General features: G+C 35.9%; 1 protein-coding gene across 2 annotated transcripts in view; it reads right to left on the bottom strand.

Moving 5' to 3' along the window:
- Nucleotides 1-18,468, bottom strand: part of LOC113239412 (C2 domain-containing protein 5) — a 28,431-nt gene extending 9,963 nt beyond the window's left edge. The window contains exons 1-16 of one of the 2 annotated variants that reach the window (XM_026476413.1): nucleotides 18,289-18,468; nucleotides 16,843-16,999; nucleotides 15,335-15,475; nucleotides 14,968-15,128; nucleotides 14,698-14,809; nucleotides 14,545-14,614; nucleotides 10,739-11,115; nucleotides 10,516-10,662; nucleotides 9,953-10,112; nucleotides 9,564-9,649; nucleotides 6,863-6,992; nucleotides 4,731-4,822; nucleotides 2,211-2,329; nucleotides 1,391-1,516; nucleotides 1,218-1,308; nucleotides 1,005-1,144 (exon numbers count right to left, since the gene is read on the bottom strand). In XM_026476413.1, coding sequence (XP_026332198.1) covers nucleotides 1,005-1,144; nucleotides 1,218-1,308; nucleotides 1,391-1,516; nucleotides 2,211-2,329; nucleotides 4,731-4,822; nucleotides 6,863-6,992; nucleotides 9,564-9,649; nucleotides 9,953-10,112; nucleotides 10,516-10,662; nucleotides 10,739-11,115; nucleotides 14,545-14,614; nucleotides 14,698-14,809; nucleotides 14,968-15,128; nucleotides 15,335-15,475; nucleotides 16,843-16,999; nucleotides 18,289-18,468 — 2,289 coding nt within the window. The remainder of the gene's footprint in view (nucleotides 1-1,004; nucleotides 1,145-1,217; nucleotides 1,309-1,390; nucleotides 1,517-2,210; nucleotides 2,330-4,730; nucleotides 4,823-6,862; nucleotides 6,993-9,563; nucleotides 9,650-9,952; nucleotides 10,113-10,515; nucleotides 10,663-10,738; nucleotides 11,116-14,544; nucleotides 14,615-14,697; nucleotides 14,810-14,967; nucleotides 15,129-15,334; nucleotides 15,476-16,842; nucleotides 17,000-18,288) is intronic. The other variant, XM_026476414.1, reaches the window with a different exon arrangement.
- Nucleotides 18,469-20,835: the final 2,367 nt, after the last annotated feature.

The following is a 20,835-nucleotide window of genomic DNA, read 5'->3' as shown; positions in this document are numbered from 1 at the left end:
CCACGGAACGAACCAGTGCACATTACGAATTGTTGTATGTGCTTGTTGCAGATCTTTGTTTTGGTTTTTAACGACTTTTTCGTCTGTGAGAAATAGATTTCTCACACATGGCGCCACGGTAATTAAATCGTTAAAACCAAAGATTTGCAATAAGCACATGGAAAAATAGGTCTGCTGGTACATTCAGTGGCTTAGTAGGCATAGCGTCTGCCACGGAGACGCTGGTTCGAATCCAGCCGGATTGAAGGAATTTTTTCGTAGTGTTCGTAATCTTTGTATTAACAATTATAACAAACTAGTGGAGTAATTTCACAAAAAAATTTATTGAATATCATGCTGGTGAAACATCCTGACATAAACTTAATTTTAATTATTGTAATTAAATAGTTTATATTACTTTTAACATGTTTAATAATTGTAAACAATGAACGATCTGACATACGAAATTAATAATTAATTAAGTTATAGTCATTATAGTGCCCTTAGTTACATTAGTGCCCTAGACGGTTCGTGCCTATAGACAGCTAAAATAATAATGTGATCGCTACGCTTTGTGCGAAGTGTGGGCATCGACGCGCCGAACAGGTGGGAGTTGCATTACTTGTGTTATTATGCCATGTTATAAGACTGTCATACGTGTCTAAACAACTGCGAATTGCCAAGGCGTTTTAGAGCCAAGCTCTTTTCTGTTTGCAACCAACACTTCAATTAAAAGCCTTTACCCGCCTTGTAGTCGTTTTCGGGTCAATCTCGACTTCAATGTATGTATACCAGACTTGTTTCAGGCTACATTCTCATCACTCAACCAATGCAGCCGCATTCGGTCACATTTTTGCTTATGCCAGCTATCCATATACGATTACATCCCTCTGTCAATGGTTCTTAGTGACACAAATACTGCGTTCCATGCTGTCGTTAGTAAACCTATTGTGTGAACTTTGATAATCTGTAATTGACTAACCACTAGGTTAAAGGTTTCAATAAAACAAAAATTAATAACTTACATCCTCAGCTTCGTCCAATTCTAACACGCAGGCTTCTTTATCAGCACTCAAGTCTAGTGCTGGCGGTTCCTCTATCTCAAACGTTTCTGGGAGCGAGCCATTGGGCGCTGGCGACTCCGCGTTTCCTGGCTCAAATAGCTCTAAATTAACGTGGTAAATTTATGCTCATGACACATCCACGTGTTCTAACGTAGAATGGAATTAATATATTACCTATATCGTATCCATTGGCAGCTTTGTTTGCTATGAATGCATCCCAAAGAGATCTTTGAATTTCTAGAGCATCCTTGTCGGTTTCCGAAGCCTAGAAGTAGACATAAATCGAACAATAAATATTGAAATAGTAACTATAATAATATACAACGGTTATATTAAATTGTTCGTACTTTTATTCTAGGTGGTGTCGGAGGGGGCAAAGAGGTTAGTTTGAACGCAGTGCCGGTTGCCAGCGCCATCACGCATCGTTCGCCGATCGAAATCTGCGTTTGCAGTGAAAATATCGCGTTCGCACCCTGCAACGAACGACATAAACATGAACACAAACTAGTACATTACACATAGATTAATACAAACAATTAATTAACCATTCTTTACTGGTTTGTGGCCAATTTCTTTTAAAATTTTGAATCGCTTTCGAACTCCTACCTTCCACTATTCTTACATTGGTTCGATCCGTCTTCACTCCCATTAAAATTCTCAAAACGAAGACATAATAAATAAAATTGTGACAAGTAAAACTGTGATTTTCTGTTTTTAAATCATAATATAGACAAACGTATATAGGCCTTTTTGAGCCTTTTCGTTTCTACTTGTAAGTAAATTATGTGGACCGAGAATTTTTTTTACTTTCGCTAATGTTAGGCCACACTAGTACCCACGTAGTACCTATTGATGGTCGTTAGGATGTGAATTTATGATCTTCGTTTTAATACATGTTTTTATTGAATAAAGGTTGATTAGATGTAATATCTGTCATGTGTGTTTAACTACGTATCTCGTTTTATATATTATTGGATCACATATCTCGTTTCTTGTTAAAATCCAAACAAGCCTTATCTGATCCGGGTAGGAACTTATTGAGATTTATAAAGATATCCCTAATTGGGACGAGAGATAAGAACCAGCCGATTTTTGAGACACTTGTCTAGTTCTGATTATTCTTATCAAGTACTTCTGTACCAGAACCATGCGTGTTGATGTACACACCTGCATGCGCAGCTTGGCGAGTAGGAGTTTGTGAAGCTCGTACTCTAAAAAAGGCAGCTGGTCGGAGATATCCCGCGCACCCGGTTCAGCTGCAGGAGGCGCGCGTCGCACTCGAGCCGCTATTGTTAAAAATTGGTAATTTTTATATACATTTCCAAAAACAACTTGAAATGCAAATTTGAACCGTCACTGAAGTAAAGCACGCTATTGAGGGTGAAATGAAATGAACGAAAGAAATAGACAAAATTTGTTTTTATCCATTTCTTTCATTTACAGAAACGCTAAAAAAATATAAAGATTTGTATCAAGACTTTAGTATTGTTTTGAATTGAAAAGAAAATATTGAAAAGAAGTATTGGATTGGAGGTAGAAAAGTGCTCAAAATATTGAAAACGAAAATTATTTACTCGGAATTTATTGCTACCAACTTGCGTTGCGGAAATTTGACATTGTTGTATGGTGTTGTTGCAAAGCCGGTCACGGGGCTGATTTGGAACATGAAGTCGTTCTTAAGTTAGGGCGCTAATATCAAGAATATGACTGACATCACTTTCAATTCTAAAGCGATAAGATGCAAAGTTGCCAAACAGCTGTCAACACGTTGATAAATGTTTCTTATCACGACCGTATCATCATAATGCTATATATTTATAGCATAGTTAGTAGTCATGGCGCTATTTATAGAATGCTAATATAGCAACAAGTGAGAGTCGAGTGGATAACGGAAACAAGTTTTTTTTATAAAATATAAGTGCGCATTTGACCTCCATCTCACCTGAAGGAAAGTGGCGATGAGGTCGACGATGAAGCATGCACACCTAAATAATGCCCATATATATTACTATTGATAGACCTAAGTAATAACGTTCATGTGACAAGTCTGCAGACAGGGTATTCCACTCCATAGCGGTTCGCCATATAAATGTGGAAGGTAGTCAAATTTCAAGCGGACCCACTATCATAGTGTGATTTCTTTTTTCATAATACTACGTGAATGACGTAACGTTTTTTTATGACACTAAGTCACGGGACGAACAAAACGTGCACCTGGTGGTGGCGACACGGCTACCCATAACTGTTGCAGTGCCACTCAGAGCTCTAAATTGCAAAGACCTGTACTCTTGTTCTCCGTCCTAAACAATTACTGTCAAATAAGTATTACTCCACCAAAATAAAGAACAATGTCAAGTATGTGAAATAAAACTTCAACTCGCTTCCAATCATTATATTGTGACAAAGTCTCCAATACAATTTGCAGGTACTTTGATATTTCTATATTAGGACACTACACTGGCATAGATTCTAATAGACATGTTACCAGTTCGCCGATTCGTAAACAACAGAACTCTCAACCAAACGGTAGCCACCCGTTCGGCCCACTCTTTACAGTTCTTTTCATGAGTGGCAGGAGTGTAACATACGATGCCGTCACTACCAATCACCATACCAATTAATATTACTTCAAATTAAAAATTGTGTAAATATGTTCAAAAATCAAAACTGTAACAAAAATATTACATCGAATAAAAATGTATATTATTGTAGTAAATATATAATAACGTGATACTCGTATACCCCACTACAATTCTTCTCGTGAGTGGCGGGAGTGCGGCAGCACGATGTCGAACCTACCAAATCAATCACCGTACCAATTAAGATTACTTCGAATTAATCAAATTAAATTTATAACAACTTACAATGTAAATATATAATACAAATCATGACATTCGGCCATCAGACATCGTGCAGACTCCTGGCGTACGACTTAAATAAGACTATTATACGAATATTTCAATAGAAGTGCGACATTATCGTATGTCCAATAGAAGTTTCGAAAACAGCGCATTAAGCGTTACACAAATACTTGAATCATCAAATCGGCTACTAAGTAATAGATTTAATTAGAACTATAGTGCCTCACACGCTGTTAACTTTAATTATGTACATAAAATCATGACATATGCGTCCTAATTTTGATTCAAATCGGGAATCGATCCGATCAGGCAGTCTCGAAATCCGATGGGTTTCTGAGCGGGAAGATGAACCTGATTCCCACTATATCTTTCTAATTCGTGAGTTCATTCAACTATTGTTCCGATTAGAGATGTCAAAAGTTTCCGATCGGCCAGTTGTGAATCGCAATCATGCGCCTCGACTAGGAAAAGACGCAGTTTCCGGTCGGGAGATTACTTCTTTGACAGTAATTATTTTGTACAGATATCGGACAGAGAACGAGAGCACAGGGCCTGGGGGCCCCTCCCTCAGTTGACAAGTTCCATGTGGATAGATTCACATTCATCTTTACCCTTCACAACCGTAACGCAGTGATATCACATTACAGCTTGGCGGCATAAATAGTTTTGATAGCAGTATTTCCCTGGATAAACTCTTCTGGAAGAGCTCTACCGCTACTAAAATTTCAATGTTAAGTTTTCTCTTTTTACATATCTTTTGTCTATGATGCTTTGTAACAGAGCCGAGAAGTAGACTTTACGGGTTAGCGGGCGTCATAAAACTTACCCACAGCAGTGAGAGTGACCGCTTTGGCATGCGCAGGTAACCTATTTGGCTTGGCACACGTCGCTAGTAGAACAGCTGGCACACGCGCACGTCTGCCCAAATCAAATTTAATATAATTATTTGAGATGCAATGGCAACAGGGGCTACAGATTATTATTAATACGATGTACATGTGTTTTTAATGTACCTTATATATAACGTTAAACAATGTTTCATTAAATTTTTTTGGGCATAAATAGAATTGCTTCAAAATTAATAAACATTGATTTAAATTTTAATGCGACAAGAAGAATTGAACCATGAGTTGTTATGTTCTTACAACGAAATATGCACTAATTGTAATGTATTCAATTTTGGTGTCCCTGTTTTTAAGAGGTCACTTCTTGCAATGTTATAAGGTAATAAGTTATTCTTCTTTTTTGTATTCTAATTTAGCGTATTGTAATTTTGCGTAGGTTGGGATATTACTTAAGTATTTTATTTAATCAGCAAATTTTCTATACTTCGCTTCAATCCATTATGAACAAAATGTAAACAAATAAGTCAATAAGTCACTGACCCGACCATAGACGGTTTAGTGACTACCAATTGTATGTTGATTAATTAATTGAATGTATCGATTTGTTCAACTGAGTCAAACTTGCGGTTTTCCTTACATAACCTATATAAGCAATAAGCATATTTAAATTTTCCGAAATAAAATTTTAATTCGTCCTTCAAATCGTTACTCTTAGATACTCGTTCGATTGCGATTGAAATATTCGATTTACTAATCGATTAAAAAAACTTTAATTGAATGAACCGAACGTTTTTTTTTTCGTTCAGCACTATGCAACCATAGACAAATCATAGATGTATAGATGAAAAATAACCTCACTTAGGGATTACCATTTTTGAAATACGGTTTAACAATGCTATTCAAATGAATATTGTTGGAAGAAGTGATGATATATCAAGTTGAAATCTTCAAAATATACGTGAAAGTGTTACTCATTCGATTTATTGCGTGATTGCTTTAGAAATTTAACCAAACGGTTTTGTTTACTTTTTGTTCAAAATGGATTGAAACAGACTTTACCGCGTTTTTATACATCTTTTACAAATGTCCTACAAGCCGTACAAAAGCCGATTACGGAAACTCAGTACCTACACAAAACATGTGATATGGTTATAATATTGAGCAGAAAATTAGTACTATAAATAACAGCATTCGTAACTAATTGTAAATTACTAATATAAATTGTCGTATACGCGTATGTGTGCGTGTGTGATGGTGCGTGAGTGTCAGCTTTCCTCTCTTTCTTCAAAAAATGGCTAGGCAAGTAAAACAAAGAAAGAAAGAAACCGCTCGCATCGTTAGTGTTTGCTACTCGGCTTACACGATATCGATGCAAATAAAACTGTTCAAGAAAATAAGTTAAAGTAAAATGGTTATTATGTCAAGTATTAACTTGATATATTTTTTTTTATTGTTGATTAATTAGCAATGTAAAATAAATCAATTCTTATTTACTTATTTATGCCCCTTATATTCAAAGCAAAGCAGTTATAAACGTAGTTCTAGATACAGAAAATAGGCAAATGTCAGAAAAATATTTGTTGTATGTTTTAGGCAATCTCACGGTCATGTCGTTAGCCTCGTAGTTTGTCCGGTCCATTGTGTGCATACATGCCCATGTAATATTATGAAAAAAAAAAAACTTGTTACACCTGATATAGTTCGTCGAAGTGTATGTGAGTGAATATATAATTTATCTTCAAATGTTTGTATGCCTAATGTTTGACCGGACACAGTGAAACTATACTTATTTTGTACATATCAGCTTCTGTATAATATGTGTTTTTACAAATAAATTAATTATGAATTTTTCTTCAATAATTTAATTTTCCGACAAAATTTTCGTGGGAATCATTATGACTTTATGGTGGTCACATTGAAAGTCGCCTAATCGCGCACAGATATGTCTGCTGTATAATTCTTTAAGTGTTTTCTTTTTTTCCCTCTATTGTTTGTTTGATGTCTGTTATTGTGCCATAAATTAACATAATTAAACCATAAAAATAAAATAAATGTATAGGGTAGTATAGGTGTACAATAAAGATTTTTTATATTGTATTGTATAAATGCTTACTTGCACCCGCCGCAATTGGAGAGCTCCGCACGATAAGGTCCAGCGCCGGGCGAGTAGGGCACGTGCGCGATTGAACAAGTCTCCGGTTCCAATACAGCCTCGTCGATGGCTGTCTTCGATCCTTCTTTTGCTTAGGAATTAGAATAAGTGCTTTAGTCATATTTTGATTAAAGCTAAAAGATTCATACACTTACAAAACTTCCGACAGTCACGCGTGTTTAAGTAAGTGAAAATTGTAACGCGCTACTGTAAATTAGCCTTTTGACCGCCACTGACAAAAACTAGTTTTTCACTTCTATGCTCTTAAAGTTCGTATTTATGCTGGGTGTGCATAAAATAAGAAAAAACCATCACATTAAATATGTCTAATTGTTGTAATTTAACATTAAATTTTAATTAAAAAATCGTTCATTTTTAATATTGCTGTTTAATCTCCTCGCAATCCAAGTGAAAAGCAGAGTGTATAACTCGTTCATACAACCTATTTTACCCTCGACTTAAGTATTCACTCTCGCCTACGGCTAGGGTGAATATACTCGTCTCGGGGAAAATCACGCGTTTTATGCACTTGTTGTACAATCTACTATTGGTTCCTAGACGCCAAGTCGTTACGAATGAAAAGTTACGAATTTTAACCTTATAGTAATTAAATTCTCTTAAGTTAAAAAAACATAACCGAACACAAAATGCAACTATGAATCCATACTCAACTAGAATATATAAATAACACATGGTTTCATTGACGCTTACAGCGTCTATGACGGTTAAAAGGTTAAAGTAGCAGTAAATCATTCGAATTATATGTACATATATACAGGGTTATTCGTAAAATACAAACAACCTCGCATAATTATAATACTAACATCATAAACAACAACTTTTGTTGACTTATTACAAAATATCATAAATTTACCAAAAATAAACTTTATAGTTTTTGTTGCACTATCTGACATTTTTTTAGATCTGTATTTGGTAGTAAGGTCACACAAGACTCACCCCCGCTCTTGCATTTTGCATCGAACTGGTACTTATGATACTGCTTTCTTTTCTTACCGCAGAATTATCACCGTCAAAGTCAAATAATCTTTATTTGATAGGTAAGCAAATTACACTTGAAATCGTCATACTGATTAAACTCTACTACTCATTCGTAAGGCAGATTCTCCTGAGAAAAATGAGCAAGAAACTTTATTGGTTGCTCTTTGTAAATATACATTTCAATGCATTTGTCGTTAGAATATTTAATTTAAACATCTTTCGTGACTACTCAAGAGCGAAACGGGTCACTATCACGGATTTTTGTCATCCAAGTACGCATAGGCTGTGTAATACCGTTTAGAGCGACCTATTTAAATATATTTATTATTGAAAGAAACTAAAATCTGATTAATTGTTAAAAATCATGGAACTAAACTTGTATAAGATGATATTTTACAAATAACCTTGTATACTATATTTCGCGCTATATACAATTGGAATGCGAATAACCAATGAGTTGTGTACAGTCGGTACCCTCACTTAAGTATCCACTATTTGTACTAAGTGCTATACAGATAGTGGATACGTAAGTGAGGGTACCGACTGTACCATTATTGGTTAGTTGGCTCTACATTCATACGACTGATATTCTCGTAATCATTACCCGTACTATAAAGAATATGGACAGAAGTTGACAAGAGGATTTTGATCTGGTAAGGGATAGGCAATAGCTCTGATTTTCTTCGACTGCTCCCGATATTATGTCTCGCTATATAATATCCTTCCCCCCGTTCATACCCAATCCCACAAATTTTGAATCAATTGATTTGTTAATGTTAATTCCCCTTTTATCATTGTTCTTTATGATGATATAACTAGAACAACAGAATTATACAGAATGTAAGCCTGGTGACTTGTTATACAGGTTTTCTTAATGCTACCTTGGGCACCAGACTCACAGAAACAATTATGCCCAATTTTGTTATATACTATAAGTATTAAGTTTGTTATAACGAGAGAATAAATCACAATTTCATTCATTAAAATTTGAGGGCGTCTTACATAGCATATCAACAATTGTCTACATATACGTTATATTGTATGTTCTTTTCAAGATAACAGTTCTGCAACATTAAAATACAAAATCTAATACGAAAGCTTGTACTTTCTAACATTGTACTCCCACAACACTCAACACTAAGCAGAAAACTCGATTCTGCGAAACCCAAAAAGGGCACCTCCAACAAGCAAAATGAAGCTGTGATTTTATATATAAAGGTTTTCTTGAAGAGAACACAAACGGTTTGGTTCAGAACGTCTAATTCTCGTATATTAAAAAAAAATCATTCCCTGTACGTCTAGTCGCTGCACGTCTAATTCCCTGAATGTGTAGCCGCTACACGATCAATTCCCTGAACGTCTTTCCTTATTTCGTATTTCCGTAATTCCCCAGCCAACATTGGGTCACCGGCAGCGGGGCAGACTATGGCTAATAATAACTATGGAATTATAGATAACTTTATGCAATTTACATATCAATATAATGTATACTGTCAGGTAAAGTGACGATTGTCTTACAACATTAAAGAAAGTACGTGACTAACAATTTTAACGAAAATTAATTGTCTGCTGACATTCGGTCAGTTAAGAAATCATGAACCAAAACGAACATATATACCAATTTCACACACACAGGTCTTTTGTACGTTAAAATTTATTATACTTGAAGTGTCGAGTTCCATGTTGAAGTCGCAGTCGAGATTGATCATGGCGGCTGTGCCCGATGCGGACAGCACACACACGTCCTCACTGCAAGTTAGACAAGTACCATTAATAGAGTATAAATAGTAGAAAAGTACTTCGAGTAGCCTACTGTCCTACTTATTTGAGAAATAATTGGTTCTCCATACAACTTTCATGCCCTATTTCACCCCTTTAACATTTATTTTTGTGACAAAAAATTATGTTCTTCTCCTGTGCTCCATCATTCCAAAAGTCATCAAATTTGGTTCAGCGGTTTAATCATGAAAACGTAAGAGTTACTTTCGCATTTATGAAATAGTAAAATAGATTTGATTAACTTTGATTATTATATTATACATAAGAACTAACCAAATGGCAGCGGATTCAGAGTATGCGATGACGGCATTGCAGCGCAGGGCTCGGGCGTGTGCACGCAACTCGGTTCGTAGCTCTGCCCACCAGGCGGCACGCGTTGTGCTCTCGCTGTCGTTGTCGATTAGCTTTACAGATCTCGAGCACACTGTACCACCTGATTCGAACAGTTTAGTACGTAAGTGTAACGATACCGTGGTTAAAGAGCACAAGATTTCGAGGTATAAGACTGGGTAATACGTAAAAAGCCAAGCACTTTTGTGTATAACGGTACTAATAAGGTTCTGACGAACCTTAGATTAACCTGGTGAGGACAAATTATCTTCAGTTCACATGCTCTTATGTTATTTCGCTTTTGCTGTTCAGATAAGGCACTAATCACAAAAGTAGAATTTGATGAACATAATTGTGGTAATAATACTATTACTATTAATATATGAGAACTTGCCAATAGATCGCAAAGCCATAAGATGTAACATGTTGCAAAACTAAGCATTCGCCAAACATAATAATGTTAAATGCAAAGTTAAATTAAAATTATTAAAAACGCAATAACCTACCCAAATGTACAATGAAACCGGGGGGATATTCTGTCATGGTCAAGAACGGATACTCTAACATGTCCAGGGTATTGCTGTTCATAGAAGGACGCAAGATAGCTCCACCACCGCTACCAACGGTGCTGGTTAACGCATTCAGGGAACCTCCTGAAAATACTAACAGTTAATTTAACTGTGACATAGCTATAATAGTAAATCACTAGTAAATACAAAACAATAGTACCTTTAGGCGTAACACTAAGATCCGAGTCAGAGGAGCGGCGTTGAATTCCCAGAGGGGCTGAGGACGAGTTAAACGAGGCATTCTGCGCTTGTAGGGCAGTGCTTATGGGCTCGCGGCCGCCATAAGAATCATGCCGAGTATGTTGCGGCGATCCTGTCTCTTTCTCCCACTCTTCTTTTTCACGATCATTCCTGTCAAAACGGCACGCTGCATGCGAGTTACCACACGCGCTATCGTTGTTAGTGTCACTACCACACTCTTGACATTTACTCTCGGATGGACTGTCACAGCTCTCCTCGACTCCCTCTACGTCCAAGCTCTCTGTGCGATCCAAACTACTTTCAGGTAGCGACGGTATGGTTTCTAAAGGTGCACCGCTAAGGATGGGATGGAAATGTTGAAGTACTGGTTTATTTTGAGTTACTTTACGTGAGGTGACAGTGTTAAAATCAATTTCCTTGGACATTTTAAGCGAATCACAAGATGCAGTAAGGGAATTAACGCTATTTTGTCTAACTAACTTTTTATCTTTTTTGTCATTCGATTTTAGAATACTGTTTTCTTCTGATACCGGCTCTCCATGCGAGGTAATTTCTTGAGCAGGACCCTTGTGGCACTGTGTATCATTAAGCTTGTCTACTTTTAGATCCAGAACCGGAGATGCTGAAGTCAATATGGTTTGAGCTTGATCCAGAAGCATTGTTTCAACAGTAGCACCAATTAATTCTTTTTGTATTATATCATTTTCAGGTTTTTCTAATGCCGTACTTTGTTCTTTGTCACTAGCAACTTCAAACTCTGGCGACACTAACATTTGTACTTTATCAATTAGCATTGCTTCCATAGCAGTTTGGAGAAGACTGCTCTCTTTTTTGTTTTCAGTTATATTAACCTTTTCTTCACTGATCTTAACTTCTGGGGATGTTAATGACGGTATTTCAATAGTGTCACATGCCATGTTATCAACAATAGGCAGATGATAGCCAAAACGCTCATCTTGAACTTTTTGGTTTTTATCAGAAATATCAGGTTCTGTCGACGAAGGTAATAGTGTTTGTACCTTTTCAATAAGCATTGTTTCGATGGCTGTATGTAAAAGGCTTCCATGAGTTGTTTTATCTTCACTTTTCCTAGATTTTTTGTGTTTTTCATCATCAAAAAAACCTTGCTCCACTAGAAGCGGTTCAGGAGTGGCAGGCACGAGAGTTTGAACTTTATCCAAAAGTATAGTTTTCATTGCAGTTTCAAATAAACTTCCACGTTTATCTTTTTTGCCTCTCGACGTTGACCGTTCCCTCATCTTTATATTTCGTTCATTGTGATTATGATGTTTGCCATCTTCAGGAGTAGCAGAAGTTTCGGTGGGCGTTACTGCCCTCGCCTTCTCTTCTCTAATGCGTTTTTCATCTGGCGTCGTCGGAAAAAGCAGCGATTGAACCTTGTCTAAAAGTATGGTGTCCATTGCAGAATGAAGTAGGCTATCTTTAACTATTTTTTTTTCTGGTATATTTTCAATAATTTTATGCTCAGTGGTAGCACTTTGACTGCATTGATTCCTTGATTCTTCTACTCGTACTAATTTTTGAGCTACGTCATCAAAGAATTGTTTTTCCTTCGATTCCCCGGGTTCAGGTGACGTAGGAACTAGTAAAGATTCAACTTTATCTATTAATATGGTTTCCATGGCAGTTTGAATAAGCCCAGTTGATTTAAATGGTATTTTATCTTTTCTAATATGATGAATAGCTTCTTCTTTATTATACAGGGGAGAAGGACCACTCAATGACGCTCTCGATGCCGGTTCCGATCCAATATACATAGTGACTTTCCCGTGACTAGTTTCATCACATTTATAAATTGGTTTGTGACTATCCAGGCTATCTTTATCAAGATTTAACAAGTCTGCATAAGAAAGAAGTGGCGATCCTAGCACTGTCTCACTGGGAACTTTTGAAATTATATCAGATGAAGATCCTGGTTGGCTTAGAGTTGGATTAGCTTCTGTTTGTTTCTTTTTAGGGAGCAGAGAAATGTGGGAAAGACTTTTTATCATACTGTTCTTAGTTATTTTAGATAATTGATGTTTTATTCGTTTTGAAGAACGGTAAACAATACCAGTGTCTTCCTGAGGCGACGACGGTGCGCTTATACTTTTCGACACATTTTTATGAGTAAATGGGTTATGGAATTTGAAGTGATGATTTTTATTTAATTTAGCTACTGGCTCGTCGCTAGTTGGCATGATTTCAGATACAGTCGGTTCGTCAATGGTACTTTTGTTTTCGTAAGATACTGAAGCCGGAGTTTTGTTATCGTCATCTTCTTTATCTTTTACATCATAAAGACTTTGAAACTCTTTAGGATCAGGAACTATACCCCTCATTGTACTTAGTTTTCTGTCCATTTTCACAATTAATTCTGGATCTACATAATGATTCAGAACCGTTTTTACGACAGAACTAGTCGTTTCAATTGATTGTTCTGTGTCTGTTTTCTGGTCTGAGCTTTCGTCATCTTCTTCAGAGCTGCTGTATACTTCTGAACTATCTCCAGAAAGAGAGAGAGAACCGAAGAAACCAGCTTCTCCAGGTAGTTTTAAAAAATTTTCGTTTCTTGTTGCTGTGGGAGTGGTAGGACAAGATTCTGATAGTTTTCTTTGATGTATGTCTGAGATTACTTCTGCAGTGTTTACGTTTTTAAGTGAAATAGACATTTCTGTAACTTTAGGCTTACTCTCATTCTGGTGTTTAGGCTCGGCAATTATCTCGGGAACCGTTATTTTCCGTTTGTCTTCATCAGACATATTTATTGTGGGCTCGGATTCACTAGTGCGTCTCACAGTTGAACTGGGAGAGTGCTCGGAATCCTGTGTTTCCGCTATACAGGCAAGACTGGTATGAGCATGTATAACAGATCGGGCAAGTATTGATGCCATTCCAATGCCTTCGTCTGGTTTGTTAGCGAATGCCTTTCGAAGGATTTTAGTCTTCTTAATTCTTTTTAATTTTTTGAACTCCTTCCTTATATCAGTTAGTGATATACGGGAAGTATCAGAAGAGTTAGATCGCAAAGATATTTGATCATCTAGTTTATCAGATTTCCGTGAACGCATGCTGCCAAACTTCCTAGTGAAGAAATTTGTTTTAATTTTTTTAATTTTCTGTAATGGCCCCGATGAATCGGAGTCAGAATCGTCGTTGCCCTTTAAAAGTTTGTTTAAATCTGTTTGATCCTCTGTTATATGCCTTAAACTCTTTTGAGACACATAGTTGTCTTGGTATATTGAAACATTGCCAGAGTAACTCTTTATACTGGGTTGTCTAGTCAGGATACTCCTATCATCTTCGTCTATGTTTTCAGCCTCGTCTAAAAGGGCTGGTGTTTTTGGATTAAGAATGGTGAGTAGATTCTGTAGCTGGTCCTGATGATGTTGAAAGTATTCATTTAAGTCTGTTATGCTCTCGTTATCAGTCGCCAAAATGTCCAAGTATTTTTTTAATTGTCTATTTAATAAATGGAAGCGTAAAACACAACAAACCATGCAAACATAATATCATGAGTATTTTTTAATAATAATATAAAAAAGTATTCGCTTGTGTAATAACATAAAAATATTACTGTGCAGAATTAAGCTGTTTATCAAAATTAAGACTATGAAATCAGCTAAGACTTAAGAAAATAAATAACACCGAGTTCGATCATAGGCGTCTCTTAAGTTCGAATAATTAATAAGACGTAAATTTACATTTCGTAATCTCGTTAACTATTGAATAAAGCTAATAATTTATTAGACAATGGATACTCACTGTTGTGTGCAGGGTGGTATATTCAGGGGCTGACATGGTGTAGGTAAAGGCGTTATGTTTACCGCGGTTCCTGCAAAATATCACAATAAAATATATATCGCTAAATTAAATAAAGCTATAACTTTCAGTGAATCAAATGAATCGAGTACTAGCCTATAGCTCGAGCTACAACACCGGCCTCTCCTTCCAAGTCAAAGTCTTGCTGATATCCTACCACCGCATTGGCACCTAATTCGGCAGCTTTTACTCCAACCAAACGCTGTACCTGTGACAATAATCAATAATAATTTCAAATTATACTTTCATAAGCCAAGGTCTATTGATTTTTCAGTCGCTTGGAATATCTGAGTTGTGTATACACTTACTTGTAGAAAACTTAAGACGGAAATATAAGATTCAAAATTAAATTATGTAGGTACATACTTGATTGCTAAGTTTAATGAAAGCAACCTGTCTCGCCTCATTGGATGCCCTAGGTGTTCTTATTTTATCTATCCATTGATACTCAGGGTCGTCATTGACGACTAATTCTTCTACAAATCCATGTACAGCTGTTGCTCTGTATCCTGGTGGTATACTTGGGCCTGAGAAATTAAAATTGTCAAATGACTTTGAAAGCATAGCATTACCGCTTTGTGGTAAAATGTTATTTATTAGTGACTTTAGTTGTGTTAGTGAGTTATTTTTTACTAATAATTTTAAAAATTTATTTTTAAACTAACTCTTCAAGAAAAAATAACTAGCTAGTTCAATTAACTAGCAAGTTAATTGAACGAAACAAAATACTTACAGTGAAAGAATTGTACACCACAGCTAGAAGTTTTATATTTATTGAAATCTGCAAATAGTTCCACTTTTACAATAACATTGAGTTCCCCTCGAATGCCATGCATTGTGTCAAAGACTGGGATCCAACCAGACATCAGCGCTCCTTAAAAAGTATCGACCTTTTTGTTAAATACATAGTACCTTGTAACTGGCTATTTAATAAAAATAAAACACAGAATAACTAAAAAGCACAAATGCACGTGGAGTACGTCAATCAAAAGTAAGTAAACAAGCCTTGAACTTTAAAATAAAATGTCCATGTTACATTTAGTGAATGTGGCAGATTCCAATGCAGTGTGAAATGAAAAGTTTATTGAATCAGGTTTTTATAATTTTACCCCCTCTCTACCGAATACTCACTAAAATCAACGCACTGTTGATTGAAAAGCCTGAATGTGATGTGTATAAGGATAGATGGAAGGACATCTTAAATAATACTATGTTTTACTAGAAAAATGAATACCACCGATTTATAATTGATTTCTTCTTTTTTATTCGTTTATCTCTTATGTCATGTTTTTTGTTTGACTATTATTATAGTATTCATCATCGACCCAACTACATGTCCTACTGCTGAGCACGGGTCTGCTTACAGGCAAGGTTGTACGCTTTAATAAAGCACACGCACACACTCAACATAGCCCCGCACTAGGGAAACCCTGTGTCGCGGGTGCCATGGACACACATAGACAACCGCAAATTACACCCAAATTCACGAGAGAAATAAATGTAGGCCATACAAATATTTCTCCCGGCCCTGGAATCGAACCTAGGACTTCTGCGTGGCAGTCCGGCATGGTAACCGGCCAAAGAGGCAGTTACTCAGCCACACTGGCAAAATCATCCGTCACCGAAAAGCTCATGGTAAATTTCGTACATAAATTCCGAAAACTCAGAGACTGCTTGAGCGGTGATAGGTCAAACTATTACGCTGACACGATTATTATTATTATTCTTGCTAATTACTTTAATTGGATAACTTTATCATATGTAAAAAAAAAAATAAAAATAAAAAATAAATTACACATAACAGGCACATGGGACTTGTCAACTTATGTCTCAGGGTGACGGGTGCAGTGGTAGTGCCCCTCAAATCTTTGCTATTTAACGATCGGAGTGGCACTGCAACTGTTATGGATAGGCGTGTAGCCTACCATCAGGCGCTCGACTTGTTCGGTCCGTCACTACAAATTATAAAAAAAAATTAACACTGTCACTCTTGCTGTTAAAATTTACTTTTATGTTTCAGATACAAGGTTAATAATTAATGTGATGTTATATCGGATTAAAGAGTTTCCTAATAATAATGTATTTGTAAAACTTGACAATGATAGCTTGGACTTAAGAAAATAATACTGATATTATAGCGTTTAGTACCTGCTACATTGAATTTTACCACTGTATAATATAAAGCTTCCACAGTTCACAGAACTGATACCTAATGTCAAAAAATAAAAGCCTTAGACTTACCACCCTGTGAAGCTGCATTCTTGGTTTTATTACCCTCTCTTGCCAGGAGTGGTGCCAAACCAATAACCACTTTCCCAATGGCGTCATTAGCTGAATATGTGTCATGGTCCATAAGTCGCAATTGAAGTGGTTCATCCTGCAATTCTGATTCATCTACCTGTGAAATGAATAGATCGATTTATTTTCCATATGCTGTTCATTAACAGAATAGTATTAAAAATAATGTTTGGACAAAAAAGTTATTTTTGAATCTTCAATTTAATTAGTGTTATGAATCCACTGTTCAATTGGTTTCTTAAATGTTAGTTACTTTCAGGGCCTGTGCAGTCCACCATTATTGCGGCCAATCACTGGATCCATTGTGATCACCACTAATTGCATCTCAGAGCCAAAAGGCCCATAGAATTAAAAAGTGTGGAATTTTGTTAGCTCTAGTTGTTTTTTAACTCCTCTGGCTTGGGTGTATGAGGTAGACACAGCCCATGAGTGAGTTTCATATGCTCATAGATAGCTACAGTATCATAGAAGATGTAGAGGTTCTTTATGGGTTTGCACTGTAAAAAAGTTTTCCAGTCTTAGGATCCTGACCTTGGAGTTTTACCATAGCATCTTCCTACTGGCATACAGTCTATAAGTAAACATCTATTCAAGGTACTGTTTATACACTTCAGGTTAACTTCTCATGGAAGACATGTGGTTGTAATTGAACAGGGACAACTCTCTAAGTACTGATGTTCACTATACATTTGTACTGTTTCAGGTCATATCTATCGGATTGCCCAATGGGATAGGGCAGTGGTAAGATCTTGCTACAAGATCAAATCTTATGTAACATATATGATTAGACACGGAGTTCTTCATAATTGATATGGATTTCACTGGTTTTGGTTTGGTGGTGGAGGTGGAGAAGATGATATTCAGTTTCATATACCAGTGTATGTATGTGATTTTATTCTATCATAGGTTTGAATAGAATTGTCCACAAGGCTAAGTATATGTTCATTATCCTAATTTATAGACACTACAAAGGCAATTTGGCAAACATTGTGTAATTTGAACATAGCACAAGTAAACAAATAATGAGTAGATGGTTGCCAGATGTAACACAACAAAATAATTCTTTACAGTACTGTAGCACATGGCAGAACTTGTCACACAGCCAAATCTCACTGCCATATATTTACTATTAAAAAATGTATGACCTTGATAGTTGATGTCTGGATCAAACCTAACCTATGATGCAATGTTAACATAACAATAATTTATTTTACTAAACAACTTTAATATAAATTTTGGCATACTGCTGATTGATTAGTAAATAAGCTACTGAGGTGCTGGTTACAAAAATTTGGATTGTTACAATTGTTAAGACTTCAAAGACACAATAAGAAACAATTGAAGTTGGCTTTTCTATGTGTAATTAAAAGGTTACTATTTTTGACTCACCTCAAACCTATACCACTCAGTGCTGCTCCAATGAGGGTTCAGGGACTTCCGGCAGACGTCGGTCTTATGTGTTACGCTTCCAAATTTGATTTCTACGAACGCATCAGTGGTATCACTGGCCCTGTCCATTACTGGCAGATTACGACCTGCTAGCACTTTCACTTTTATTTTTCCAGGCATTGTTCCTTCATTTATTTGTCTGAAATGTCGGATTTCATTTCCACTGTCATTTATTTAGAGTTTATATGTTATTAATGGTCCACAGTAGCAAACTTTAATATTGAACATCGATACGACATAATACATTATTATATACATTCAGACTACGCGGTAAAGATTTGAACTATCTTATCTTGGATTACTGAGCCAATTTGTATAGTAAGGTAATTCAACGCAGATTAATTTCTCACAGAATATTGATTTTATAGTATGTTATCGAAAACAGCCGGTCGATGTTCGAGCACAATGACTACAACTTTTCAAATGCGCACTACTTAACTCTATAAAAAAAGTCTCAGACGCCTCTTTAATATCGCCACAATATTCTAAAACTACGAGTGGTTTATATTTAGACAACATGAAAGGTTTTATAAATAAAACCAGAAACGTAGCGACACGACATTCGCAACTGTTCGCGACATTTTGACTTTTGAGCAGTCAGTCAGAGCGTGATCGATCTGTCATTGTCATCCGCCTAATGTTATGGCTAGAGAGTATTGTATTTTCAGATACCAGAGTAAAATACAAGAAAAAAATTATCAATTTTCCCCGTTTTCGATGAGGTTCTTAGGACCTCAATATGCTTATTGGATGCACTAATGATTCTTTATTTGTTAACCATTTCCCGTTACAAAAATATTGAAGTCCCAATCTCGCATCTATTTGTGTTGTATTTAATTTAGATGAAACATTTTATTGAATTGATATTAAATTATTTCTTGTGAAATTACTCCACTAGTTTGTTATAATTATTAATACAAATATCGAACACTCAGAAAAATCCGACCGGATCGAAGAAATTTTTTTCTGAGTGTTCGATCTTTGTATTAATAATTATTAAATTTTCATATTATCTCAAATGTTCACCAAATGAAATTGATTTGTTAACTTATTCGTCTTCTAAATGTATACATAAAATATTAATGTTTTCGTATTTTTCACTTTATTATCTATTCTCCAGTTTGTCAGTGAACGTTTAAAGAGTTCATTTGTAATTCATCCGTCCTAGGCTCACAGTTGAATCTTCAATAAGTGCTTTTTGTTCGCCAATGATCAAGTTTAGTAGGTACTTCTTACATTATCTGCGAGAGATAGAGAGTACTTAACAGGTAATAGAGTGTAAAGTATGAATCGTTCGAAAAAATGGAAATGAGCGTGAATGTAGATAAAATTAAAGAGTCTATTGCTTATCTGAAAGAAATAATAGTACTATGATGAAATATATAATTGAACTTGATGATGTAAATTTAAACAAGTATTAATTATGAGGTGAGGAAGACATTGAAAGAACCGTAAAAAAGGAAAAGCAAAACAGGGCCGTAAATGGATTAATGTGGAGGCACATCGTATCTAAGAAGACGCGAGTGGTGGGACATAAAGCTGTTTTAGTCTCAATACTAACGTATGGGGTAATACAGCTGACGAAGAAAGCATGAGAGTAGAGTGAATATAGTAGAATTCAAATCCCTCAAAAAACTGTGTAATTTTCGATTAGGCAATAATGTGAAAAATACTTTGATTCGTGAACGATGTGGATGTAGTGACAAAAATAAATAAAGTGATGTTAAGGTGGTATGGCACATGGAGCGGATAAATGAAATAACAGTTATAGAGCCCATGTGAAGCTAAACACTGGCCACGAAAAACGTTTTCAGATCAAATTGGAAGTGTTTTTATTGATAAGAATGGGAATGAGAGAGCTTGTATGCAAATAAAGGTTTGCCAGGATCGTGCAAAGTGACGAATTTAATCTTTAATCTCTGCCAAAAATAGACAAGTAAGTAAATTCTACGTCAGTCCCATAGTACGATTTGACGTCAATGACTGAACTAATGTTATATCCTTAGAATAATAACGCATAGAATGATAGTTTCATATCAAACGAACTGTCACAAGTGAGGCAAAAATCAAATTCATGTAGGCGTAAGCAACTTGTAACTACGCTCGTCGGCACACACACAAATATACAAATAATGATGCCATGGAATAACATTTCCCTCAAAAGTGGGGAAATTGTATCTTGCTTAACTCATCATTAAGTTAAAGGTGCCTACAGATTTGCCCGACATTGTCGATCAGGTGCCTACAGATGTGCTCGATTTTGTCGATCGTTACTGTCGATCAGGTGCCTACAGTTACACTCGTTTTGTCGATGAAAAACGAATATAGCACTTATTTGTAAATCCAAGATAGCGGACACGATTTTTCAAAAAATGCTATATGGGTATCCTTTTCGAGGTATTTGGGGATGCTCATTACGAATATGGCACTAATTTCTAAATCCAAGATGGCGGGCACGATTTTTCGAATAATGGCAAGTTGGGTATC

This window comes from Hyposmocoma kahamanoa, unplaced genomic scaffold, assembly GCF_003589595.1.
Source record: "Hyposmocoma kahamanoa isolate Upper Pololo Valley unplaced genomic scaffold, ASM358959v1 99879, whole genome shotgun sequence".
Taxonomy (NCBI): domain Eukaryota; kingdom Metazoa; phylum Arthropoda; class Insecta; order Lepidoptera; family Cosmopterigidae; genus Hyposmocoma; species Hyposmocoma kahamanoa.
Note: the sequence above shows the minus strand (reverse complement) of the source record. Positions and strands in the feature narration are given on the sequence as shown.